At 26.2% G+C, this 27,612-nt stretch overlaps 4 protein-coding genes and 1 non-coding gene across 5 annotated transcripts; 3 read left to right on the top strand and 2 right to left on the bottom strand.

Annotated features, from left to right (window-relative positions):
- Positions 1–1,064: 1,064 nt before the first annotated feature.
- LOC106693566 (uncharacterized) lies at positions 1,065–3,962 on the top strand. The gene is made up of 4 exons (XM_053739319.1): positions 1,065–1,348; positions 1,592–1,880; positions 3,006–3,278; positions 3,945–3,962. The coding sequence occupies exons 1-4, from the start codon at positions 1,065–1,067 to the stop codon at positions 3,960–3,962; spliced, it is 864 nt and encodes a 287-aa protein (XP_053595294.1).
- A 1,223-nt stretch (positions 3,963–5,185) lies between these two features.
- On the bottom strand, positions 5,186–9,183 carry LOC103574488 (transmembrane protein 26). Its single transcript, XM_008553948.1, has 5 exons — positions 8,990–9,183; positions 8,175–8,352; positions 6,457–7,232; positions 5,291–5,632; positions 5,186–5,219 (listed from the first exon to the last, which is right to left on the bottom strand). The coding sequence occupies exons 1-5, from the start codon at positions 9,181–9,183 to the stop codon at positions 5,186–5,188; spliced, it is 1,524 nt and encodes a 507-aa protein (XP_008552170.1).
- Positions 9,184–14,538: 5,355 nt separating this feature from the next.
- On the top strand, positions 14,539–16,405 carry LOC103574449 (protein FAM32A). The gene is made up of 3 exons (XM_008553896.2): positions 14,539–14,909; positions 15,956–16,085; positions 16,154–16,405. Exons 1-3 carry the CDS (start codon positions 14,830–14,832, stop codon positions 16,274–16,276), a joined length of 333 nt encoding a protein of 110 aa, XP_008552118.1. The 5' UTR covers positions 14,539–14,829; the 3' UTR covers positions 16,277–16,405.
- On the top strand, positions 15,376–15,496 carry LOC128667884 (5S ribosomal RNA). The gene has a single exon (XR_008403798.1). It is a non-coding gene; the product is annotated as a 5S ribosomal RNA (ribosomal RNA).
- A 130-nt stretch (positions 16,406–16,535) lies between the features above and the next one.
- On the bottom strand, positions 16,536–27,612 carry LOC103574487 (uncharacterized). The gene is made up of 9 exons (XM_014441824.2): positions 27,184–27,612; positions 23,822–24,070; positions 23,564–23,721; positions 19,890–20,037; positions 19,100–19,526; positions 18,207–18,361; positions 17,908–18,147; positions 17,593–17,825; positions 16,536–17,320 (listed from the first exon to the last, which is right to left on the bottom strand). Exons 1-9 carry the CDS (start codon positions 27,410–27,412, stop codon positions 17,147–17,149), a joined length of 2,013 nt encoding a protein of 670 aa, XP_014297310.1. The 5' UTR covers positions 27,413–27,612; the 3' UTR covers positions 16,536–17,146.

Genomic DNA, 27,612 nt, shown 5'->3' with positions numbered 1-27,612 from the left:
TCTCGGTGCCCAAAGATTAATTGTGAACTATATAAATATATATAAAATAGTTAACGTGCAATATAAGCAAATTTAAAATAACAATAACTTTCATATTTGTGTACCTGTATAAAAAGGCGTTTAATATTAATTAGTGTAAGTAGATTTTTTTTTTTTCAATAACATTTTAATAGATGAAATATTAATAAAATTTTCTACACGCCATATTAAATATTAGTAATTTATTTAAATTTCACCCTTGGATTTATTTTTTTTTATTTAAGATATTCGTCAATAAGTAAAAGTACAAATTTCTTCGAAAGTTAAAATTGACGTAATCAACTTTTTTTTTAAATATTTTATTTCGCGGCAAATAAATGAAAAAAAAATTTCCATTGGTTCTATTTTTTGTAAAATTTATTAATAAAAATATTTTGTCTTAAAAATTTTTTTGTAACCATTTGCACAAAAAGAAAAATCATATTTTTTAAAACTTCTAAACTGATCAAACTTTACTTAAATATTTGTATTGACTTCCGCAATTTTTTTTTTTTTACACTGACCTACAAAAAAAAACAAATTAAAAAAAACTGATTTTGAAATTTATTGCAACTACAAATGTATGAAAGTATTGTTGCATAACAACAAATAATAATATTAGTAAAAACAAAAAATAATAAATCGGAATACGATTTAAAAATTTTTTTTTCCTGATTTAAAGTTTTAGAGAAATCCGATAAAAAATTAAAACTCATTTTATTTCCCTCTCCTACTATACAATAGAGTCTCTCGAGCTCTACTAAAAAACATTTGAGTGACACTATAAACAAAAGCTTGGAGTTTGAGTTGCTTGGAGCTACCATAGTTTGGCAGCAAATGTTTTAACAACGGACAAATATCAATAAATATTTTTTAAATAATAAATATCAAAAAGTTAAAGTTATTCATAAAATTTGTCAAGTTCGTTAGTATTTAATTTGTCAATTTCAAATACTTTATATTTATTTGGAGTAAAAAATAAAGATTACGGAGTGTACGAAAAAAAAAATCAAGTAATATCTGCGATCGACGCGGGTGACAAAAAAATGGATCCTAACGTGGAATTAATAATTTTAAATGAACCACCTGCTGCTAAATTAAATTACAATAACATTTTTAATGAGTCTGTACCAACACGAATAATTGAATTGAGTGATTATAAAACAAAATTAGAACTTCGACGAGAGTTTAATTTAGACCATTATGAGATTGAAAATAGATCTGTAGAATTTTCATCCAATAAAATAAATAATAATCCTACAAAAACAATATTTGATATGGGTAATAATGTTGTCTTACCAAAATTACCTGCCGGTACAATAATTATCAAGCAAGACGATAAGAATAAATTATCAAAAAATAAAATACCATTAAGAAATACTGGCAACATTGAATCAATTATTGGAAAAATAAAATCAATGAAAAAAAATGATAAAACTAAGTAATATATATATATATATATATATATATATATATATATATATATATATATATATATATATATATATATATATTTTTTCTTTATAATTATTAATATTTTTTTTAAATTTCATAATGAAATAAATATTTTTAGGACTGCACAAATTCAGCGAACTCCATTACGAAGCGCGAGAAAAAAAAGTGACGATAATTTTACTCGGCTGAGACTTTTATCAACGAAACGACGTGGCCGTCATAATGATGGGGGAGTCAGTAAGAAACAATTAAAACGAACTGATATACCTTATATGAATACCAGATCAATAACTAAAAAATTATATAATATTGGAGCAACTTATCAAGCGCCTACGGTTAATGATGAAATGGAGTGGAAAGAATGGCCAGTGCACGGAATGCACGATAGACCAATTTATCATCCTCAAGTAATTATAAATAAATCGCGCTATCAATTACAAAAGGGAGTCTGATTTTTTTATTTTATTACCAATCGTTTGGTAGACTTATTTTAAAGAGAAAAATTAAACAAAAACTTTTTTTAAACCTAAAGAGTGCATGATTTAAATTATATTCAAAAATTTTTTTATGAGTGTACATGTAGCACAGACAAATTTAAAACTATAATAAATAGAGTAAATAATTATACAAATAATATTCATAAAAAATGCACTTATTAATTTCAAAATTTTTTAAATGCGCGTTTTTTAAAAATTGTATTTTATTAATTATTTACTTTATTTATTAATATTTTTTAATTCATCTGAAGTCTGCTACATTCACATTCATAATTTTTTCTCATTTTTGAGTTTTAAAATAAATCTCTAAGACGATTTGTAGTAAAAAAAAAAATACTGTACGCCCGCTTGGCGAGGAAGCTTCTTGTAGCTAAAAGGGATTATAAAAATATGTCCTTTTGAAATTAGTAACGCGATATATTATAAATAAATAATTCATATTATTAGTAGTACAAAAAAAAAGTTTGTAAGTCATATTCTTATGATAAACTAAATTTAATTATTTAAATTTAGTCTTATTTCAAAAACTTGCATTTTTTATTTTCCAAAATTTCAGATATTTTTTTAAACATTAATTACAGGGGAAATAATTTTTTTTTACAGTTCGATAGATTTGAATTTTAGTATAAGACTTGTTATTTATATAACTCACGTTTCATTTTTTTTTTTTTTTTATAAACTTAAAAATTTTTTTCCAATTGTTATATTTTTTACAGTTATCAAAATATTTTAAAAACGAAGAAAAAAATATTTGAAAAATCAAAAATAAAAAATTTATAGAAAAATATCTGAAATTTCTTATTATGTAATCGAGTATTTTTTGACAGCTCTTTTTTCTAATAACCAATGAGAAATTATTTGAGTATTTAATAAATTGAGTATTCATAGAATTATATAATAAATTTAATATCTACAATTTAGTAATTATGCGGTAACTGCATAATGCTAGTATTTTTATTTATTACTCGTTAAAATTCAAAACTAAAATAATGACAAGTATTTATTGTGGTAACTAATTATTATTATTATTTTTAGGTAGGACTGGGGACAGAATTTATTGGCCGTTGTTTTGTTAACGTAGACAATAGATGCTATAAACAAGTTTTACACTCATCGAAAATTGGGTTAAACGTAGTGAATAATGATAACTCTCGACACAATAAACGAAGAAGTTATTCATATGAGAAAAAAAATAAAATTAAAGAAGATAAAACATTTGCTGACTATATGCATGACAGTTTGCATTACGTGTTGGCTTACTGCGCTCAAATAATGACCCCACAGTACCGAAAATTAATTACTGAACATGTAGAAATTAAAAAATCCGGGAGTATGGAAAAAATAATCAGCAAAACTGATAATTCAACGAATGTTAAAATATCACTTGATACTTTGAAAGGAAATTCGTTTTATTTACAAGAAATAAATTCAAGTTCCGGAGAAACTTCAAAAGTATCATCAAATAAATTGTTGATTAATTTTAAAAATATTAAAAATCATGAAAAACTTCAACAAGCTTTAGAGAGTGGTTCTAAAAACACTTTTATATTATTAAAAACTACTATTCCACCATCAAAAAAAGACGTTAATAATTACAAAGTAGTTAAGTCTGATACTTTAACTAACGCAGTAACTAAATTTGAACATTACCCAAAAAACGATGGAAATGACACTTATTTAAATTTGAATCATGTTAAATGTTGTGCTTTGCAATCAAATAAAAAATACCGAGATACGAATCCCACGGAAGCGAAATTAGTGAATGATGAATTATTAAACGGAAACTGGATTAATGAATTAATTCAAAACACTGCGATGATTTACTGTTTTGCTACGGGTGTGCATCAAGATGACGTTATAAATTACATAAATACCCTGGATGCCAATCAATCAATTAATTGGCTCATGTCTCAATTATCAATTTATCAGAGTAATTAGGATTTATTTTTATCATGTTTTTGTTTATTTAAATAGTCATTAGTTGAAGAATAATTCAGTTCATCTAAGTGACTGATCTTTCAAGATAATCACTATTATCAGGTTGATTAGAATCCAAATATATCCAATCAAGTGTTCGATGAACCCCCATTTTTTAAATTCGTCCAATGACTTTTAACTGCCATCATTGTATTTAAAAATGATATCAAGTATAAGTTAAAAAAAAGACAACGTAATTATATGACAGCAAATTTTGTCAGGATTGGTTTAGAAAAAAATTACTTATAATTCTTGGTATATCACCGGTTTCACAAAATTTTTTAAATAAATTCCAATAAAAAAAATTATCTTCATGTTAAGATAATTTTAAATATTAAAATGATTTAAAGAAATTTTGTTAAACAGATGATTTAAAACAACTGTAAATAATTTTTTTTTTCAAGTCTTTATCCTGGCGAAAATTCATTACGTAAATAAACTACTTTGTATTTTTTTAAACTAATGATTAATATCTCTTTTAATTAATTTATAAAATTTAAATACGGTTATGGCAGTTGAAAGTTATTGGGTATATTTAAAAAGTACGGAAGTGAGGGAAGGATATGTCTAAGCTCGCCCTTCAATAGTAAAAAAAAATCTAAATATATTATTAAGAATGATCAAAATTACTACGTAGATCTACGTAGATCTATTTTGAAGATCTATGTAAATCTAAGTAGATTCACTCGTCTACGTAGACTCACTTTTTTATTAGATGCATTACTAAATCTAAATAGTTCTGTGTAAACGTACGTAAAGTGAACGTAGCTGCTGTAAAAAGATATGTGTAGATCTACGTGTAACTCTACATAGATATATGTAGATCTACATTGATCCCATGATGCATAAAAAAAAGTGTGTCTACATGAACCTGGTAGATCTAATTTTTTCAGGGGTACGTATTTTAATTAATTTTCTGTAGTATATAGTAAACAAAGTTTACAATAATTATAATTATATTTTTGTCATAAAATTTATGATATATTGTACGTTTACTTGATTAAATTTTTGAATTAGTAAGCATACAATAATAAAATAATATTTTATTTATTAATTATTTTGAAGTAACATCAAAATAATTAAAACGGTTCTTTATTAATTAATTGTAATCACTGAGCTTTAACTCTATTTTTTTATTTTTGTTAAGTATAATTTATTTTTTAATAGTAATTATAAATTAATGAAGATAATACTTTATAATAATTACGATGAAAATTCAAATTTAAAATATTTAAAGATTAATCTTTGTTTCGATGTTTGCGGCGTTGATACCTACAAAAATAAAAAAATTAAATTAATAAACTAAATTGGACAAAAAAAAAAAAAAAATAAAATTAATATACCTATAGTCTGATTCAGTATCTGTTTCACTGTTACTTTTACTGATACTGATATTTTTTTCCTCACATTCTACTGAAGTTAAATTAGTTACTTTTTTTTTATTTTTTCCCATTTTACCTCTTTCCTTATCATTCCCAGTAATTTTATAATCATCTTTTTTTAATCTCTTGTTTTTACTCCGTTTAATATTAACGTCATTGTCATCAATGTCATTAAATTCTTCGCTATCAATCACCTCTCGATGACGCGTTAAAACACGTCTTTTATCATTCTTATGGGTTTTATTTATTTTTGGCGAAGTACGCGAGCTAGAAGTAGAATATCCAGTATCTTGTCTTATATTCCTGATTAATTGTTTAATAATATTAATTGACTTTAAATAGTTAAAAAAAATGTAATTTATCAAAGTAGTTTATAAGCCGCAATTCAAGGTCAAAAAATTATCAAACTATTTTTATTCCTTTTTTTTTTTTTAAATACTAAACCCTATCAAAAAAATCCTTATGGAAATCCATACACTCCTACATTAATTCCTATGGATTCTTACATAAATCCATACTTTTTTATATGGATTCCTATGAGTGTCCATGTAATCCCACATGGATTTGTTAATAATTTTTTAATTTTAAAAACAGACTAAGGCCAAAACATGGGGATCCTGGTACCCAGTTTCCTATATGAAGTTCTTATATGGGAATCGGTACCCACATGTGCAGTTTTCCCATATGAACACAGTTTTATATACGGATTTCCTATAAATCTATACTTTTCTATATGGATTCCTATGGGCTCCCATGCAATCCTACATAAATTGTTTCGATAGGGTAACTATGAGTGGTTGAAACAATAATAGTAAATTTTATTTTTTTGCTGTAGAGTATTTGGTATAGAAAATTTTAAAAAACATTAAATTGTTCGTACAAAAAAAAATAAAAACGTAAAATTAAAGTTTAGAATTTTAGGATTTCATTAAAAGTTTAAATAAAAGTACATCCTAAATTATAATATTTACCATCGGTAATTATATTTAATAAAATTATTATTCAAAATTGAAATTTTTATAGAATTAAAAAAAAAGGGGGGGGGGGTTAACCGTGAAAACGTCGGCTTATTAACCACCTTAAATACATTAACAACGAATTATTTAAAAAATATATATGTTACATACCGTTTATTTCGTGTTGATAAATCTCTCGCTGATAATTCATGAATATCATTATCTTGTATTGAATAATCATCAGATTCGGATGAATCATCATAATCATAATTCCTTCGTCGTTTTTTTGAATTTGAATTTTCATATTTGTAGGCATCATCACGCGATATTATACTAATATTTGGTACTTCATATCTCTGTCTCTGTCTTATTTTTTTGCGTTTTCGTTTAATTCTATTTTCACTTTGTACAACACAAAGTCTGTACAGTTGTAATAAAATTACAAGAGTATTTTTACATGTAAAAAAAATATTCATGTAACTGACAATGTGGTAATGTATTATAATAATTAAACGAAAAGCAAGAAATGGCGCATCTTGGAGTAAAATATTGAGAGTAATGGCCCAAGTATCGATACTACAACAACTTGTTTTTGTTGGAACTTTTCTTTTGATTGTTGTACCCGATGACAATCTTGATTTACGAGATTTTGTTGCCGTGAGTACGACAGTGAATTGCATCAATGACCATGACCAAATACCCAGAGTCAAATAAACAAGAACATACTCCTGGCCAATTTTATCTTCTTTGAATGAATCGAAAAATTCAATTATATCTGCGGCTGTTCCAATATAAACAAGTAAAAGTTGGCTCAATTGGTCGCGGGTTAAATCGCCTTTGGGCAACATCCAACGACCAACAATTAATACGAGCATCAAAAATTGCTCTATAAGAGTTACCCATGTTTCAGTTGATATTTGAATTTCAGGTAATTTAAAGTCGATTGACTGAAAATAATTTATTTTATTTATTTATTTTTAGCTCAATGGCCACGTGGTCAAAAAGAGTCAGAAATTTTTAAATTAAAATTTATATATTTATTTTCTTAAAATAGCAAACTCAAAGTATCTCAGTAGATATTCAGTTTTTTTAAAAAATACAAAATAACTTTTTTGTAGAAAATTTAAAGAGCTACAAAAAAGATATCTTTCAATTTTTCGAATACTTCAAAATTTAAAGAGATATTTGCAAAAAATCAATCACTTTTTTTCTTGATAATTTTTAAATTTGTAATAACAAATTTTTTTACACGACCTATCAAAATAATATCGCGTCACTAATTCCATAAGGACTAATATTTTTATGTCCTTTTAGCTTTAGTCTCTGAGCTTAGAACCAAAAGGGCGTATAATTTTTTTTAATTGCTAATCATATTGTAGACTAATTCTAAAACCGAAAATTAGAAAAAAAATTTTGAAAGCCAAAAGGGCGGGTAATTCAAACTATGCCCTTTTGGCTTTCAATTTTTTTTTTTTTAATTAGCTATAAAATGAGTCAACAAAACGATTAGCAATGAAAAAAAAAATTATAGGCCCTTTTGGTTTTAAATTTAGGGACTAAAGCCAAAAACGCGTATAAAAAAAAAGACTTTGGAATTAGTAAAGTGATATATTTTTCGGAAATATTGAATTTTTCATTGATCGTATATAAAGTACATTTTTTAAAACACAATAAAGATCTACAATAAAAATTCATTGACTAGCTTTCATAAAAATATTAAAATATCTCTAGAAATTTTTTTGTAAAAATATTGATTAGTCTGATTTTTACAGGTAATCAAAATCACTAAGGTCTTATGGCCTCTTGTGAACACTCGATTTTTACCCGAAGAGTAGCAATTACTGGAAAATTCAACCGATTGATTAATAAAATGAATATTTTTAACAAACCCCAAATATTTTTTCTAAATTTTTTAAATCTTCAGCTGCTAAGTTGCTTATATCTATTGTCTCTGAAATATTTATATTTGTGGTGCGTGATTTTAATCTAGACTCTAATTTATCCAGCTCCAAAAGCCAAATTGCTGGTACAACACTTGCTAGATAAAGAAATACTGATGGACAAAACCTAAAACATTAAAAATTAACTTTAATGATTACAAATATTCAACTAATTTTTTTAAATTTCATTAGTTATGAAAAATATATAATATAAATCAATCAAATAGCGTAGAAGTGCCATTTGTCGCAACTGCTCCTTTTGGACATTTAATACTTTATTTTAATCAACGAAAAAGTATAAAATAAAATTTTCAATGTTACAGTGTAATAAGAGTATCTTTAATATACATTTAAAAATTTAATTGTCATTGCGTCGTTTACAAATAATTTAATTTAAATTTTTGAATTGTCCAAAAGTAGCCCTGTGGCCAAAAACGGCATCTCTACCCTATTTGAGAAAGAGTAAAAATATTGGATTTAAAAAAAAGTTATTCTAAAAATATTTTACTAAGGACTAATAAAAGTCTTAATACTTTATCCGGAAGTGATATGACAAAATGTCCAAATTGACTTGTTTGTTAAACGAAACTCAATTTCCGTCCATCTATCAAAGTTACCTTTATAAAAAATAATGTCTTTTTTGACCTATTTTTATTAGTTAAAAAAAAAAAATTTAATCAATCCAAATAAAAAAATAAAAATTATATTTTTAGCTTCAAATTTATAAAATAATTATTTTTTAAATAAATATATATTTTACTTACCATTTCCATTCCTGATGAGTTTTAATAGCAATAGTAAATATTCCCTCGAAGAACAATAAAACAATAGGAGAACTGAGGTACCAATAAAATGGATTTTTTTTAAAGGTAGTAACTTGCCAAATAGCAATAAATCCATGGGATGCAAATAGCAGCCGTGTGATCACTGCTTTTATTGTTGAAATAAATTTAACCATATTTATATTTCACAATAAAAATAAATTGTAAATACATTTAACAAAAATATGTTTTTTAAATTTTTATAAACGTATTTTTTTTTTCGTTTTAATTAACTATTTTCCAAGCGCTGAACTTAAATTTGTTTATTAGATTACTCAAACGTAAATTGATGTAGATGGTTTTTAATTATTGGAAAATTATATAGAGGGTAATAATTAGAAGATAACTGTGGGTGTTGCTGAGTTGTAACGTACTGTGGCCGAGGTAGAAAAATACCGAAGTGGACATCAATAAATCGAGGTCACTCATCGAAATAATTCAAAATAAAACGCGCGCTTCTTAAACCAATCGCAGTTTAAGAAACAACCGCCATTTTCAAATGTATAATGCTCAGTAGTTTAAACTCTTGTATAAAGTGGGTTTAAAAAATTTATAAAAAATTTGAAAAAGTCTGAAAAAGCCTTCAGCAACGGCGTATTTTACTCAGATTTCAAAGTTGACATCAATTTAATGCCGCAATTTGACGTCAAAATATTGACGATAAATTAATGTAAATCTTAGATGACGCCAATTTGCTGTCAATTTGAAAATATCTTTTGCAAACATCGTGATGGCAACTTTTTGATCAAAAATTGACGTCGAGAACTATTGTCCAGATAATCAAAATTTTAAATCAAAAATTGTAATGAAACATTAGACATCTCGATGATGGCTAGTCATAGAAAATTTTATTTGAATGTTTTGCTCTTCTACACGTAGAATTACATAAAAACCTAATGTAAAATAGCAGCTTTACATATACTGTACATGATCGAAATGTCAAAAGTACCATTTCGATTTTTGAGCTGAAACTTTGATTTTCTGGGCAAAGTTTAAACCAAATGTACTTCTTACTACTACAAGAGAATTGTAGAGAAGTTGAGTTATTAAATAATAAATCAGAGTATAGGCGGTTGAGAAAAAATCCGGGCGTCGGTTGACCCTGCAAGCCAGCACCAAAACTTCCCGCTGTTATCAAGCTCAAGGAGCTCGACAATATTGATGTGACTACATATTCGAGTTCTTCGGGCCTCATTTATCTTTCTTCATCATAATTTATCCTACTATGGGTCTCAACTCGAAAAATAAATTATTCTCAGGACTTTTTATGGCTTTTCCTCCTAGAGGACATCATAATGAACAAAAAACGTCAATGTTGTGATGGGTGATTCCCAACAGGAGCAAAGTTATAGGCTACTCTCAACAAGAAGCCATCGACAGTGTCATTCTCATTTATCTTAATTCATCCTAATTTATCTTAATATGGGTCTCAACTAGAAAAATATATTATTCTCAGTACTTTTTATGGCTTTTCATACTAGAGGACATCACAATGAACAAAAAACGTTAATGGTGTGATAGGTTATCCTAACAGAATTAAAGTTACGGGCTACTCTTCATGGAGATTCGTCTATACTCATGCCTACCCGTCTCCACCAACGCTTATTGGGTCTCAACTCAAAAAATAAATTATTCCCAGGACTTTTTATGGCTTTTCCTACTAGAAGACATCATAATGAACAAAAAACGTTAATGTTGTGATGGGTTATTCTCAACAGGAGCAAAGTTATGGGCTACTCTCAACAAGACGCCATAGACAATGTCATCCTCATTTATCTTCCCTTTTTTTGGTGAAATAAACTATTTAATATGTGATGTTCTTATTTAAAATCAATCATCTTTCAATTTAGAAAATGTTCTGGAGTAACTTGATTAAAATTATTTTTGAGACTTCGGTATCATAATATCATCGCTCTTCACAAATATTTTTTAAAAATGATCGAAGCTCAAGTCACGGGAAATTTACCAGATTTGTATTGATTATTATATACGGAGATTCAGGGGCCTTGATATAGTAAATTCTTTCGACTCGAGTCCGAACACAGCAAATGATAATAATAAAATTTGATAAATAAAGAAATATATCTCATGCAAGAAAACCACTCACCACGCCAAGAAATATTCAGAGCAGCAGACAATTCTTTCAATTTCTATAAAAAAAAATAATTAACCAGCTATTAATTAATTTTTTAAACAATAAGAAAATGTTTCTATTATAAATTACTTAGTTTAGTTAATAATCAAAATAACTTACCTTAGCGGACGTATTTCTCTGCTCTCAGCAACTCGACCCAACGATACACGATGCATGAATAGTTCATTGAATAAAATTCCTGGTTTTATTTATCGTTCAATACTTGATTTATAGTTTTACCGCCCTTTGATTTAATTTTTTCGTCAATCTAAAAAAGTTTACACAAGAATTCAAATAGAAATTAGTTGTGGGACACTTGAGTAGCGAAAAAATTTTTTCTGCTTTTGCGTCTCAATTTTAAAAACTCAATTTCTCACCTAAAAGACTTTTTCTTCGAAAACTAACGATTGATTATCGAGATTTCTGTCTTCATTCTCAATAACTGTTTGCAAATAACTATAGCCGTCAAGGTCTGTAATATAATTGTTTATTTATTTATATTAATATATAAAAAAAAATAAATATTTAATCAATTAAAATTATTACGCATGAAAAAATATTTAAAAAATATTAATCATTCACCTCCTTTTCATTTAGAAAAACTTCAGTGCAATTGTTATGTTCTGACACTCAGAGTCGTTCTTGTAAGGTAATATTTGGTATTGATACAATTCATGATATTTTTAGTTAACAAATGAAGTGTTCGATAACTTCCTTCGATTTATATTTAATAAAAACCTACAAAATATAAATTAAAAAAATTTATCACAGATCTTTATTCAACAAATTACTTTTTTTTTAATTCACGAAGAGAAAAATGCATACCAGAAATTTTTTCAATGACCTGAGGATGAACGGAGGCGATGAAACTGATAGTTTTAATCTTTGTCTTCTGCACAAGTGATTCAACTCTTGTTGAAGCTGTAGATAGATATCTACTTTTTTAATAAATGAGCATTCGTAGCAAGAGGTACCTAAATTAAGACTGGGATTCGAAGTTCAAATTTGAAAATTATCTGACAAAGAAAGTTTGCTGTGACAGCCGGAAAAATTATTTGGCTATTTGCAGCAAATATTTGTTTTTATATCAATGATTGATCATAAGTTCTTTAGGACAAATAACTATCGAATTACTCCTGCCTATGAAATATTTCTAAGTTCTTCAAGTATTTAAAATGTGTCATGGCTAATTATTGTACTTGGAGGACAACTTTTGATAAAAGTAATTTGCAATCAAATTTGTTTTGGAAAAAATGTGAACCCATAATTCCGGCTCGAGTCAAAAGATAATCAATAAGAATAATCATTAATGTAATAAAAAATATATCATGCAGAAAGTCACTTACCATGCCGAAAAATATCCAGACCGGCATACAATTCTTTCAATTTCTGCAAAAAAAAAAAAATACAATAAGTAATTTATTAAATAATGAAAAATTGTTTTTGTTTGAATTATATTTTGTTAAGTAAATAAAAGTTACCTCGGCGGACGTAATTCTCTGCTTTCAGCAGCCAAAACCAGCGAAAAAATATGCATGATAATCAGGATCACAGTAATAACGTCACTGACTTCTTCGTCATCTTGAAGTTGCTGAGTTCTCACCCAAACTTTGAAATCAACTGAAACATTTCACACAAAATTATAAGTAGATAATAAATTATATTTTTTACCTCAGAATAAAATATTCAGAAATAATTAAATGACAAAAACTTACCAGGTCATGTTGATTGAAATGGTTGTCGTCACTTTCTATTCTGCCGTCTGCTTGCAGTCATACAATGACGGCGACTTCTATAAATTGAGACAACGTATAATTTAAAAGTATGCAAATTTTTTCTTGGCTACTATTTTCGTTTCCAACATTTGTAACTGAGTTATCAAAATCATTTTCGAAAAACAAAATTCCAACATCCAAAAGCTATAAAATTATGTTAATTTTCTAATCAATTAAAGTCTGACCAAAGCAGATATGAAACATTTTATGAATTTTAAATAAATAAATTAATTAATTACAATAATAAAATTTTTTAAAAATGCGTACTGATTTTTCAATTATATGAATACTTATTTTTTAATTTTGATTTTATTATTATTAATGACAGTGAATTTATCCGTTTAATAATTTTGGAATTTTTTTCAAACCGATAAATTTTAAAAACCTCCAGATTAATATTTTCTGATGACGTTCTTTAGTGAATTAAATTTTCTTTGTTGAAAAAAAATTAAATATAATGATTTATGCTGAATAATTTAAATCATTAATCAAATGAGAATTTAAAAAAAAATTATTATTAATTACTCAAATACTATAATGAAAATTTATTCGTTATTTTTCAAAAACTAGCTTTTTATAATAAAAATTATTATCTCAAATTGATCTTTATTACTTCAGAAAACTATTAAGCTATTAATCATTACTAGATATCATGAATAAATGAATTAAAATGTATAAATTAACGGAGCTTACCCGAGAGATGCTTGCGAAGAGGCAGCCATGACAGTTACAGAACATTGGCGGGTCCCAGTCTGTTTGAATATACACACGTCGACTGATGAAACTACGGCGCTGCTGTGTAAGTTCCAAAATTTAAAGTTTGAATAATTTTTTTTTCTCAACGGCGACTTTTTTCACCAGACAATTTTTCTCAGCCATCCTGTTCATGCATCTTCATCTCATGTAGAAAATTTAAAAAAACTATAAGTAAAATTTTGAAAAGTATTTTTTTTAAATGATACGGAAGTTTGACGTTTAGTAATTTTTTGATTTTTTTTTCGAAGCGATAAATTATTAAAAAAAAAATATTTAAAAAAATTGCATTTATAGTTTTTTAAATTTTCTATGCGTGCATATTTTTACTTCTTTTTTTTTGCAATTGATTTTTTTGAAAAAAAATCATAAAATTGTTAAATGTCAGCTAACTTCAGTATTAAAAAAAAATATGCTTTGTCTTACCTAAAAATTTGATATTGATAAATAAATATTTAAATTCACTTTTTATTCTAGCGGCAACTATTTAAATTAGATAATATATAAATATATAAAAGATAATAATAAAAAAATAAATAAATAGTCTTCAAAAATTCATTTACTTTCGAAATTTATCAGGTTTTCACTGAGTAGCTCAAAGCAAGCAGTCGAGCACGCAGTAAAAGAACGCACTCATCTGGGTTAATATTTGAACTAAAGCGCATGCGCTGTAGTAACTTGAATTTCGGTTCAAGTAATCGATCTCTCGAATTACTTTAATGAATCGAATCGACTGAAATAATCGAATTCCAGATTTCAGAAACCCAGACACTAAACAATCGATTCTAACAATAATCGATCTTGAACATTCGTAACTTCGAGTTTCGATTAGTGAACCAAAACGTAACCAAAACCTAAACAAACATCGAGGTACGAAAATTGATGATCTGTTACGAATTGGTTTTTTTTTTCAACAAAAAAATAATTTTAATTAATTTTTTATCAGTAAAACATTCATTAATATTAAAAGTATATAAAAACAAAAACTTTTCAGGAGTTAATTGAAAATTTAAATTATTCTGTAAATTATTTGTCTGCTTCGAAGTTTACTTACTTTAAATTAACCTCAATAATTTGTAACTGCATTGTAGTTTATTGTGAATTTTTATTGTTGATTAAATATGTCATCAGCAGATGATCCTTATGCACATGTTGCTAAAGGTGCATTAAAATTAAAAAATACAGAAGCCATCAGTAAAAAGTAAGTATTAAAAGTCAAAATTTATTAGTTTTCAACAATAATAAATTTTTTACATATACATTTTCATGTGTGTTACCTCTACATATTTATTTGAATCGACTTATATATAAATATACATTTAGCATGGAGTTAATCATTTTTCTTAACCAGGACACAATCATCGACGAACGGTAGTATCCTTGTTGCACTTGCGCAACAAATAGAAACTTTGTCACGTTTTTCTCGTAAACAAATGAACATTTTTTAAAAATGAAAACGTAGATTGCTAAATTATAGAGTAATGTATCGAGCTTTGTTCTTAATTTTGTCTTTGAAGGTTTTATTTGAGAAAAACTTGGATAAAAATTAACATAGACCCTACTTACAATTTTTAATTTTTTTTTGCTATTCATTAAAGTATTGAAACAATGGTTCATTTTTTTCATTCAACTGCTGGCTAAATACGTTACTGAAAATAACCAATTTCGACAACGGCCATATCATGCTGATCCAACACCAGTTCTCGTCCGATCACTGAAGTTAAGCAGCATTGAGCATGGTCAGTACTTGGATGGGTGACCGCTTGGGAACACCATGTGCTGTTGTCTGGTTTTTTTTACTGATGTCTATATTTTTGTAATCAAATAAAAAACTCGAAAATTGCGAATCATCAAAATTTAAATTCAACTAATTTTCTGACTAATTTTAACTTGATAATAATTTCAAATAATTTGCTTTAAGAGAAAAGTAAAAAAATCTACCAAATCTAGATTTGTGAAATGTTTCGCACGTCAGCTGAAAATTTCAGGCCATCCCTAATTACCCCTTGAGTCAACAATAAAATCAAATTAAATCAATTTTTTTCATTTTTGTTGCACGAAAAACTTTTGAAAAAAAATCTGCGACAAAATTTACTATAGACCATCCGTAAGTTAAAGTATATTTAATTTAATTGCAAGGATTGAAAGCCTTACTTTTTTACCAAAATTACAATAAAGAAATTTTTGTGTAGTAAAGACAGAAAAAAATCTCACTCTAATATTCATGCTTAATTTTTTTGATTACAGAAAATCCCGAAAAAAAGAAAATAAAAAATTAGTTGAAGTCGCTAAAATAGCCGATGAAGAACAAACAAAACCTGTTGAAATAAAGAGAACTAAAGCAGAGTTAGCATTTTTGAAAATGCAAGAAAAAATGGTAAGTTTCTAAATTTAATTACTCATTTTATTTATTGTACTTACTAATAATTAATGTTTTGATTACAGCAAACTGAAAGAATTAAACAGAAGGCTTCAAAAACCCATAAACAGCGAGTTGAAGAATTTAACAGACATTTAGACAGTCTTACCGAACATTTCGATATACCTAAAGTCAGTTGGACTAAATAGATTATTTTTATTGTTATAAGAAAGGAAAACTTAGTAAAATATCACATAAGTTTGTCATTGTAATTAATCATTTATTTTTTAAGGTAGAGTATAAAAAAAATATTAAAATAAATTTAATTTAATTTTACATTAATGATTGTATTAATTTTAAACTCATTTGTAAAAAAATAAAACTAATTATAATTTTAGTTTCTCAAATCTTAATATAAATCTTTATATAAAATAGATGTTAATTAATGGACGGTTTTAATTATAATTTTAGTTTCTCCAATCTTAATATATATATATATATATATATGTATCCATATGAAATACATATTTATTAATGGACGGTTTTTAAATTTTAATTTAAGGCACAGTTAAATTTTCTATAACTCGTCAATAAAATAATTCACACAGAAAAAAAAAATTCTCGAGTGAAAGTAAATATTTTTGATTCAAGAAAATTTTTTTGGAAACTTCTATTTTCTTGGATAAAGCAGAAATCTCTTCTGGCCCAAGAAAAATTTTCGGTCCTAATTTAAAAAAAATGATTTACTTCATGCTAAGTGTATGTCTATATATTAGTCGATTCAAATTGTTTCGAATCATTTCAAATAATTTTTCTTAATCAGAGTTGGCTCAAGAAAATCTTGACTTGATTCGCGAAAACGTTTGTCTTCTAAAATATTTTCTTGACTCAAGATAACTTTTTTTTTCTATGCATAAAATTTAAAAACATATCAAAGCAATATGTCCGTTGTTCAGTTGCTCGAATCACTTCTTGAATTTAAAAAAAAATTATTAGATAAATTAATATCTATTACAATTATTATTACTGCTAAATTTTAACTAAGTACTTAGTGATAATTAATAGCTACGAAATTATTATCATTTAAAGATATAACTTATAAGTAGTAAAGTGACAAAAGACAGCACAGGTGGACTATTAGAACCAGCGGAACTTCCAAACCGGAAGATTCTTATGTGACTTTCACTGAACAACCAGGGATTTGTACCATCATCAAACAACATCGGACATTGATCACGTTCACGTTCATATTCCTGCATTAAATATAGACAAAAATTATAATATAAATAAATAGAATAATTTATTATTATCTTGAAGTTAATAGACAATTGAAAATTTTCAATTTTTTTTTCAATTAATCAATTACTTAGAAAAAAAAAATGCACGTGTAGAAAATTAAAAAAACTACAAGTGCAATTTTTTAAAATATTTTTTTTTTTGTAAATTGTCGTTTTGAGAAAAAATCCACAAGTTATTAGATGAAGGCTAACTTCAGTATTATAATTAATTAGCATTTAATAATTACCGTCATGTCTATCGCAACAGCAGCTCCTTCTGTCCAATTATAACTTTTAACAGTTTGATTTACTGAGCAATACGGACCAACCGCTTGGGACATCAAAATTCTATTAAGTTCAGCTCTTTGATAAACCCAACAACGGTATTTGCTGTAGGGATCCAACTCATCAAATGTAATAAGATATGATTTTAAATTTTCTTTATAATATCCAATGCATTTCATTTTATAATCAGGATCACCTATTGATTAAATTATTTATAATTGATAATTAAATTTCAAAATTATCATTTCATTTTATTTTATTTTATAAAAACAACTTACTGTAAATATCAACAGGACGTCCTAAATGATCTACAGACAAACAATAATTTTCATCTATTGCGATTTCCTTTTGATCTGTATCGCATACTGAAAAGTCAGATATATTTTGTTTACAATAAGTATTAGGTCGAGGTGCAAGCGTGACACCGCCCAAAATTCTCGTTTCAAACGGAATGTCTCCGACTTGATTGAACTGAAACTTTCCAGCTACTGGACATCTCACAGGAACAGGATATTTAGCTGAAATAAATTCAATCTCTCTATAAATAAATTCTTTAAATTGTTTTATTATCACATACCTAAGAGTAAATCATACTGCCACTTTATTCTGTTCGGAAACTGTACCCATGAACAGACAGTATGGAAATTATTTTTAATAACTGCTAATCCTTTTCTGAATCTTATAATATTGTGATGCCGTGGTATGAAGTCAAAGCATACGTAATCTTTTTGACTGTAAAAATAAGTTTTAAATTTTACTACATTTGAAATAATATTTACATACAGTCGACTACCCGTCATAAGCCTGGTCTAGGGGACGTAGGGAAAATTTTTGTTTAAATTCGTCTTCCCTCTACCGTGCATTTAGTTTTGTTCTCGACTACCCGTTATAAGCCTGTTTTATTTTATATCATTTTAAACGTCATATTTACATTTTGTTACATACGCGACTTTTCCGATTTTCCTGGTGCTTATAGCGCTAAAATAAATACTTATCTTTTTACACTAATAATAATTTAAATGCAAAAAATTATAATGATAACGGTATTGATTACAGTAATAATAAAAATAATAATTTTATTGACCAACTTAATGCTCAATAAAATTTTTAAATTGTAACAGAAGCTTTGTATGTAATTGACAATTATGAATAATAAATTATATTTTACTTAATAATGATTAAATTATTATCCGCGAAACATAGATAGTAAATTTTCATCATTAATTTGTCTATTATTTCCTATTGTTAGTTTATAATTTAGACAATTTTAACGGAGGCTTATAACGGGTTCTCTAGTACGAAACTCTTTAGAGTGATTAAGTGGGGAAGCTGCTTGGATTCAATAACTCCCGACTAAGGGAAAGAGTCTTATTACACAGGCTTATGATGGGTAGTTGACTGTAAATAAATTAAAATTTTTGAGGAAACAGGATTAAAATTATTACTGCAAATATTAATAATTAATAATACCATCCGTCAACAGTAAGACGAGCCATCATTATTCTTGAATCACGTTGTTCTTGACAAACGTAAATCGTTCTTCTGTAACGTCCTTCATCAGGGTGCCACTCTTCAATTATATGTGTTTCGTTAATGAATACATCGGCGTCATTGTTGGCAGTATTTATCCAATCTCCCGACATATTTTGAGGCAATCGACAGCCTGGTATCACAACTTCAGCTTTCACCGGAGTAATATGTAATCTTTCAGGACTTTTTTCGACAGTGTTAAGTGTATTGCACTCAGCAGTAATTGATACTCCTATATACAAATCGTCTTCACGATTTTTCAAAAAGCAACGATATTTTTCATCTTTACGTGACTCCTTTGTATTAGCAACTGCGAAAAAATGATTTTTTCCAACAAACCAATCACCCAGACAACTGTACTCGACCACTAAAAAAATATTATCAATTTAATAACCGCTATCATATTTTTTTTTTATTTATTAAAATAAATCCATTTATTTATTTCTTTACATAAAGAATTAACAAATATATATCTGTATATATATTTATATATATGTATACATATCTCGTTTCTTCTTTTACTTTACTAATTTTGTTTTCTTTTCAAGTTACTTTATAGCTGGAGGTGATGGAAAAAAAACTTGTAAATTTTTCTATACTTTGTTTTAATTTAAATGAAGTTTTAATTATAATTTTTTAAATTTTATTTTTGTGTCAACTTTAATAAATCATTTTATAAAGTTATAATTATATATCAAGTTAGTAATTAGATAATAAATAAATGTATTACCTCCGTCAAAAGTTCCTTTCATGTTGCTACATTTTTTATACGTAATATTAAATTTTTGATTTGTTATTAGAAATTGTGATCCTGCAGTTTGACATGATTTTATTTGGGCATCTGGGTGATTACACTCTCCAGTAAATCTAAATCGGTTCTAAAAAATAAGAAATTTAAATAACGTATTATTGTTATATTAATATATATTATATATTTAACGTAAATAAATTATTTTGTGCACACTAGAGTATTTTACCAGTCGCAATTATTTATTGTCGTTTGACAGATTGTAGTTTTGCATTTGACATAAAAAAAAAAATAATTGTAAAATAAAAAAAAAAATAAAAATTTGCTATGAAACATCATCTAGTTAATATTTATTGTAAATAAAAATAAATCAATACTTTTTAATAGAAAATATGAATAGTAAATATTTGAAATAAAAAAATATCCAAATCCTGTTTTATTGAATTTTTTATCAAATTGGTGTTTAACTTTGCTAGAAATTTTACTGGTTTTATTTTTAAAAATAATAATTTCTTATAATCACTTTTGAATAAGTGATAAAAGTTTTTTTGTTGATCAAAAAATTTGTATAGTCAAAAGAAAATTACACGCAAGAACCGATTAAAAATTTTTAAACTTTGATGATCATATTAATTTGTTGAATTTAAATTACATATAAAAAAAATTTTTATTAAATCGAAGCTAAGAGGGAGAAGGGTCTGAGATACAAAAAAAAGATCACTTCTTTGTGATTTTTTTTTTCGGAGAAGCTTCTTTATTAAAATTCTTAAAATTTGTGACATTATTAAGCATCATTTCAAGAATATTCTGCTAAATTTTCATTAAAAAATATTGAAAAATAAGCCAGTGGTAGTGAGGAGAGACGTCACTTAAAAAAGTCTTCATGCCGTAGGCAGGATAACTCATGACTGCCTCATTTGAAATCAAAAAACCAAAAAGATTTCTTTAGTACACAAGTGTAACTTAGATTTGAACGAAGGATTTTTTTTTTCAATAACTACTTTTTTTTTTAATTAAACAAAAGGAGCAATTTTTGGCAAAAGTCTGGAATTTTTGATTGCACCTTTACCGAAAATTCAAAAATGAATATTTTGTTTATTCCTTTGTTCAAATCGAAGATAAACTTACGTACGAAAGAAATCTTTTTGGTTTTTTGATTTCAGATGAAGCAGTCATGAGTTATCCTGCCTACGGCATGGAGTTTTTTTTTTGAGGTGACTCGTCTCTCCCCACTACCACTGGCTTATTTTTCAATATTTTTTATGAAAATTTATCAGAATATTCTTGAAATAATGTTTAATAATGTCACAAATTGTAAGAATTTTAGTAAAGAAGCTTCTCTGAAAAAAAAAAATCACAAAAATGTACTCTTTTTTTTTATCTCAGACCCTTTTCCCTTAAAGAATAAGTAAAAAAAATAAAATTATAACAAAGTATCTAGTTTAATATAAAAATTCAAGTTGTCTTTTTTTTATAACACTTCATAAGATAATTCTACAGGTGATCAGCCGGTTATTTGTCCTCGTTTTCTCTAAATTAGACTTTGCAGAGCACCCTTCCCACCTACTTTTGCAATTGAGTGAATATTACTTGCACTTATAAGCTCGACTTGGAGATAAGGTACAGAAAAACGAAAATTCGTTGCTTTCGTGTACGATATTATACTAAAGCTATGTACATAAAAACGAAGTACTTCTTGTTCTTAACGAGTTTCATTACAAAAAAAAAAATAATAATAATAATAATAATAATAATTAATTTTTAAAAAGCATCTGATTAAACAAACAAGTAGTAGTTATGCTTATTTATCTTCAGTGAATTTTAATTACGAAAAAAATAAACAGACAATCTAAGCTCATTAAAAGCAATTCTGTTATGAACTTCAGTTATTATAAAAATTACTTTGCACACGCAGTAATTAGGGAGTTTGTTTTTTCAGTGGAGTGATTTGGATTTTATTTCAATTCGCATTCACTCTGAATTTAATCCGCGATCACTCCGAAAATTTTTTACAGTGTACTCTTTTCGTTAAGACTTCTTAAGAGGTAGCTGGAGGTGGTCTACAATTTTCAGCTGACATACTAGCACCTATGCGAAACATTTCAAAAATCTAGATCCCGTAGATTTTTTACTTTTCATTTTATTTTTTTATTTTCGTTCCGCGAAAAACGATCCGATCTTCAGGTATATGAAATAAGCAAATATGAAATTAAGGAAAGTTTGGTGTGTAAACTCCGAAAAAAATAAAAAAAAAATGATAACGAAATTTATCACACTTTGAGTAACACAGATGTACATAAAGCTAATAATCTAATCATATTTAATTACATTATACTTAAGTAGTATTATTGTCTTATCTATTAAATATCATAATTATCAAGTTATCACTCAACGTCAGTTATGACTGGTACCTCTAACACGTCAGTGGTTATTTGTTGTACGTTATTATTTATTAAAGTGAAATAGAATACCCAAAAAACAATTAAATCTTAAATAATAAGTGTTTAATTACAGAAATTTGTGTTAAATAAATAAATAAATAATTTTATCTTAATGTTATTTTTTCGTAGACGTTTTTGAAATTATTTCGATATTTTATTTTGATAACTTCATTGATGTATACGGTAATATTTATATAGTTTATTTTGTAACTACGCGAGGTGTAAATTGAATTTCTCCTCGTTATATATTTCACAGTACGGACGTTAAATTTATATAAAACTCAAAATTAGCAATACCATGTTGCTTACCAGAATTATTTAAATAATAATGCAGAAAAATCAATAGCAAACACATATATGTATACATAGTAATCACGTAATTTTATCGGCTTAACTTTCCAAACCAAAGTGTGGGCTGTTTATAACTATAAGCCGACTAACGAAAGCTTTCGTGCTAAATACATAATTTTTTGAAAATACAAGTACGATAAATCCTTAGTTAGAAATTCTGTGTATTTGTATTAAAAAATTATTTGGTTAAATTTTTTGTGTTGATTTTCAACAAAAATCTGTTAATTCAACACAAACCGTTAGTGGTATTCTACTTTAACTAATTTTTTATGTTAGATGACTAGAAAGTCTGTAATGCAACACATTTCTTGTGTTACTCGAAAATTAACACAAAATTTGTGTTGTTTAGCTTAACACTCCCGCGCGTTTCTTCATTACTATGACCAAGCAAAGCGTTGTAGCAGCATTGTCTGCAAGGAAACTTGGATCATAATTGATTTACAATTAAATATAATAATAGATAACTTTAATATTTTTATGATCAGGTTCAATGATTTTTTATTCTCATTTTACGGGAGGATAATTCATAGCTCCGTTTTAGAAAAGTCACCGAAAATCGAACTAATTGTTTGCTAAATTGATATAAGTTGTACTAAGGGTAGATCAATATACTTGAGTTGGTTAGATCATGTGCTTATATTTATTAGTTAATTTTAACACGAAAAGTCTGTTGAATTTACAAAAATTTTCTGTCAAAATAACAGATTTTGTGTTCAATTATTTAACATAAAATTTGTGTTAAAGATCAACACAAACTTCATGTGTTGAATTAACACTACATTTTTATAGACCGTTTGCAACACAATTAGTGTTCAATTTAACTCAAAATTTCTAACTGTGTAGCATAATTATATGAATAATTACCTGATATGCAAACTGCCATACACCTTCAAGCGATGATCTACAATTAACAGGTTTGTAGTTTTCAGAAAATAATGTAATTAATTGCTGGTCACTTCTTAACCCTCGGCATACATTTTCTACAGACGGCTCCACACCAGCAGGTAAATTAACGCAGTTCACTTTAATAAAAATTTTATATTTATTTAGTAATAGTAGTCATTCAACCGAAGTTAGTAATATCTTTGAGTTGTCGTCAAAGAAAAAAAAAGCTGTACTCACATTCTAATTTCTCTAAGACGTTAATTGTCCTGACAATAAGTTTTACACAGTGATAACATGTATCTTTTTTAAATATAAATGTATAATTCAATCTTTGATTTTCATGCATAATAATACAGTTTCCTCTTTCTGTCATACTATCAGCATTTATTTCTGTCCGAGTATTTCTACCATTTTCCCAAGAAAACCATGCACCTCTGACCACTTCTGGTATTCGACAAGCATTTTCATTTTGGGTAGATAGATAAACTGTAATTTTAATTTACAATTAAAAATATTTAAAATAAATAGTATATTACACACTGGGGGAGAAAAGTAAGACATTTCCACCCGCGTGTTTATAAGAAGAATGACGCATACGTCAATTTTTATCATTTGTTTTTTCATAAAAGAAAAGAGCATCTTTCTACCCTCTGAACAGATAAGAGCATGAATTCAAACTTTCAGTGCAGGTATGGGAAAAATAATATTTTTGCCTGTTGAATAAAGGCTATCGCAATTGAAACTCTGATCCTTGTTATTTGGTTAATAATAATTTCAGACCATCAATTTTATTAACGTAAATGACAGTTCTGACTGTGATTACACTTCTACCCAAACGTAGAGTAGCAACATTTTTTTTTGTTTCTTTTTTAATCGAGTTAATTAATTATTAACAAATAAATTTGTTCAATTTTCATACTCTATACTCTAAAACATATCACATTTATTTTATCATAGATTTAATCCAAGCTAGACTTTAATACACGTATATATATTTGAAATAATAGATACTAAAGCAGAACAAATAAGCCAACTCAAACAAAAATTGAAGTTGTTATTGAACGCTAACGTTTACTTTAGATAAATTCATATATTTGATAATTTCGAATATGCAAACTAAGCCGATATATTACGCTCTGATGCTCTGTAACGATAGCCATAAATATAAACTGACCAATTCTGGAATCAAGAGATATGTACAATCATTCAGATTTAATCACATACTTTTAACAAAATCATATTTCTCATTGAAATTAAATTTTGTCTACGTTCGTATGAATACTCGCTTAGCTGGCAATAATTTTTTTTTTACTGTGCACTTTTTCAAATTGAAAAGTAAAAATAAAAGATAAAAAGTGTATTTTAAACCATTGTAGTAAATACAGAGCTTCGATAAGAGTATTTCAAATAGTTAATTCTTGTATACATAGAATACCAAAAATTACAATAATAAATCTTACAATGCTTATTACAAACAAGCGTATACAAGTTATTTGTATATTGGTCTTGACTAATTGATCTATCAGTTACTGTCACATTCTTAGTAAGTGTTAACAGACAATATATAATCAAGCACGTTTACGCTTTAGGGTATTTCCCTTAAATTGAACTCTTTGAAGTAAAATTCAAAGTCACAATAAACCATTATGACAAGCAATATAAGTTTTAATTATAATATTGTACCAATTAATTAGTAAATCTAATGGGTTATAAGATTTATAGTCTCTTAAGAATTTCATTGAAGAAAAAGTTTAATTAAAACGCCTATACACCGAGTGAAGAAATAACAATTAAAATCGTCATATTTTCTTCTCACAAGAAATTATTTTGTTGAAAATTTCAAATTTAATGCTTTTGGTTCTAGAGTTTGAAGATATAATTTTCTTAATCAAAGAAATTTTAATTCAATTTAAAATATTCCTATTTTTTTTTTATTTTGTAAACAAATCGGCTATATATATTTATACTAATGATATATTTTAAAGTATAGATATAATTCAAAATTAATGACTAAAAAGTTAAGAATTGCACTGTAAAGAAAAAATAAAAATAAAAAGTAATGAATAATAAGTAAAAATAAGTAACAGATAGATAACGGTGATATTATATTTTATTTTAGTTAATTAGTATGGTGTTTTTGACCCTTGATATAAAAGATGATTAGAAATTATCAAAAAATTTAATGTCCTAACAGTTTTCGTTGACTATACTCCAAGTTAGATATAAAAGTATTTTTAGACCCATTTAAATAATTGATTATGTCATTGCATATCTTACAAATTGTTTTATTAAAATTGTTTATAAAATTAATTTTTTTTTCTATGCAATAATAAATATGAATGTAATCATCTAGTATCTTTATTTCGTCTTTTATCATTTCTTTTGGACCGTAAATGAATGAGAGATATTTAGCATTATATATATTTATTTGATATAAAATGTCATGAATTTCGCTATTAAAATTTTTTCATAAAAAATATGTGACAAAAATTATCTAATTTTTGTTTCGCAATAAGAAATCATGAATTCTCTAAATTTTTGAATTTACTTTTCTATTGTTTTATTGCCGTTTTCTCATCACATAGAATGATTTACATTTACATGCGTAATGTCATAAATTTAAACAAAAATTTTTATTGCAATAAGTAACGCTCTGGGGTGTGGCCGTTCAAACTCTAAATGAAAAAGTTTATTTCTTTTTCGTATATTACTAAAATTATTGTGCAGAAATGTTTGAATTTTACAATAAACTGAACTCGTGTATATTTAATAACAATAAATTACAATAATTAAAATTTTTTTCTATAGCTCCACTATTTATATCAAAATTATATGAGTGTGAATGAAGCAGACATCAAACAAATTTAAAATTATTAATAAATAGAGTAAATAATTTAAAAAATAGTAATTATAAAAAATGCACTTATTAATTTTAAAATTTTTTGAATGCGCATTTTTTAAAAATTTTATTTGATTAATTATTTAGTCTATTTATTAATAAATTTAAATTTGTCTGATGTCTGCTACATTAAAACTCATAAAATAATATCCATTTTTTTTAGGAATATAAATGTATTTGATCAATCATGATGACATTTGTAATTAAATATAAATAAATTGAACTTTATTAGCAATATTACATAATAGAATATTCAGCCAAATTTAATTAAGAACACAAACAACTGCTAATTATGTCATAAATATATAATTTAAGTAATTTCATAAAATTATACTAGATTAAAATTATAATAATAAATTAATTACTTATGAACGTGAACGTAGTTGATAATTAGAAATTTTTGAATAAATATAAAATGTAAATAGAATAAAAATTCAAAAGTGCGTACTTAGATAATTGAAAAATCAGTGCGCACATTTTTTTAAATTTCATTATTTTAATTAATTAATAAATTTATTTAAAATTTATCAATTGTTTGACATCCGCTACGTTCACACTCATAATTATTTAGTTATCAGACGGCAAAATAATTAAATTTTAATATTTAATTACAATTTGAAAAAATCGATAGCTAATTAATATCTTGTAATATAACCTTTTAAGTGTAACATAAAATATAAAATAAAAATATAAAACTTACCGCAATTTAATAATGAAATTGAAACTAATATCAAACGCATGCTAAAATGATCCATTTTTAAAAATTTAAATTGTAATATTACACCTTTACTAAATAAATCATAACAAATACTCATCAATAATGGAATTCTATCATGACTGGTTTTTTTACATAAATATATAATTTGATATATGTGAATATGTACACACGCCCTAACTATATATGCTATCGGTACTGCTAATGACACCATCCACGGATCAATCCGTGACTGTAATTAGAGTCACGGGCAGATTTAAGATAAATGGACTTTATTTATTCTTGTCCGTATCTGTAATTAGTAATACGGAAAGATTTTCCTTCTAGGGAGAAAATTTCCGTGACTCTAAAAAATCCCCAAATTATCCGTGGATTATTTAAAAAAATATATAAATAAGTAAATATGGTGAACAT

This window comes from Microplitis demolitor, chromosome 5, assembly GCF_026212275.2.
Source record: "Microplitis demolitor isolate Queensland-Clemson2020A chromosome 5, iyMicDemo2.1a, whole genome shotgun sequence".
Taxonomy (NCBI): Eukaryota; Metazoa; Arthropoda; class Insecta; order Hymenoptera; family Braconidae; genus Microplitis; species Microplitis demolitor.
The sequence above is the reverse complement of the archived record's forward strand: the minus strand, read 5'-3'. Positions and strand labels throughout refer to the sequence as shown.

Bases quoted from the DNA above. Each gene is read 5' to 3' on its own strand.
- LOC106693566 (XM_053739319.1), top strand. From the start codon at position 1,065: ATGGATCCTAACGTGGAATTAATAATTTTAAATGAACCACCTGCTGCT. The intron at 1,349-1,591 runs GCAAGACGATAA...AAATATTTTTAG, and splicing joins GCCGGTACAATAATTATCAA to GACTGCACAAATTCAGCGAA. The intron at 1,881-3,005 runs GTAATTATAAAT...TATTATTTTTAG, and splicing joins GACCAATTTATCATCCTCAA to GTAGGACTGGGGACAGAATT.
- LOC103574488 (XM_008553948.1), bottom strand. From the start codon at position 9,183: ATGGTTAAATTTATTTCAACAATAAAAGCAGTGATCACACGGCTGCTA. The intron at 8,353-8,989 runs GTAAGTAAAATA...TTAATGTTTTAG, and splicing joins ACTCATCAGGAATGGAAATG to GTTTTGTCCATCAGTATTTC. The intron at 7,233-8,174 runs GTTTGTTAAAAA...AATTATTTTCAG, and splicing joins ATTTAGAAAAAATATTTGGG to TCAATCGACTTTAAATTACC.
- LOC103574449 (XM_008553896.2), top strand. From the start codon at position 14,830: ATGTCATCAGCAGATGATCCTTATGCACATGTTGCTAAAGGTGCATTA. The intron at 14,910-15,955 runs GTAAGTATTAAA...TTTTGATTACAG, and splicing joins ACAGAAGCCATCAGTAAAAA to AAAATCCCGAAAAAAAGAAA. The intron at 16,086-16,153 runs GTAAGTTTCTAA...TTTTGATTACAG, and splicing joins TGAAAATGCAAGAAAAAATG to CAAACTGAAAGAATTAAACA.
- LOC103574487 (XM_014441824.2), bottom strand. From the start codon at position 27,412: ATGGTGTCATTAGCAGTACCGATAGCATATATAGTTAGGGCGTGTGTA. The intron at 24,071-27,183 runs GTAAGTTTTATA...TTAAAATTACAG, and splicing joins AATTTCATTATTAAATTGCG to TTTATCTATCTACCCAAAAT. The intron at 19,527-19,889 runs GTAATACATTTA...ATATTTTTTTAG, and splicing joins GAAAGGAACTTTTGACGGAG to TGGTCGAGTACAGTTGTCTG.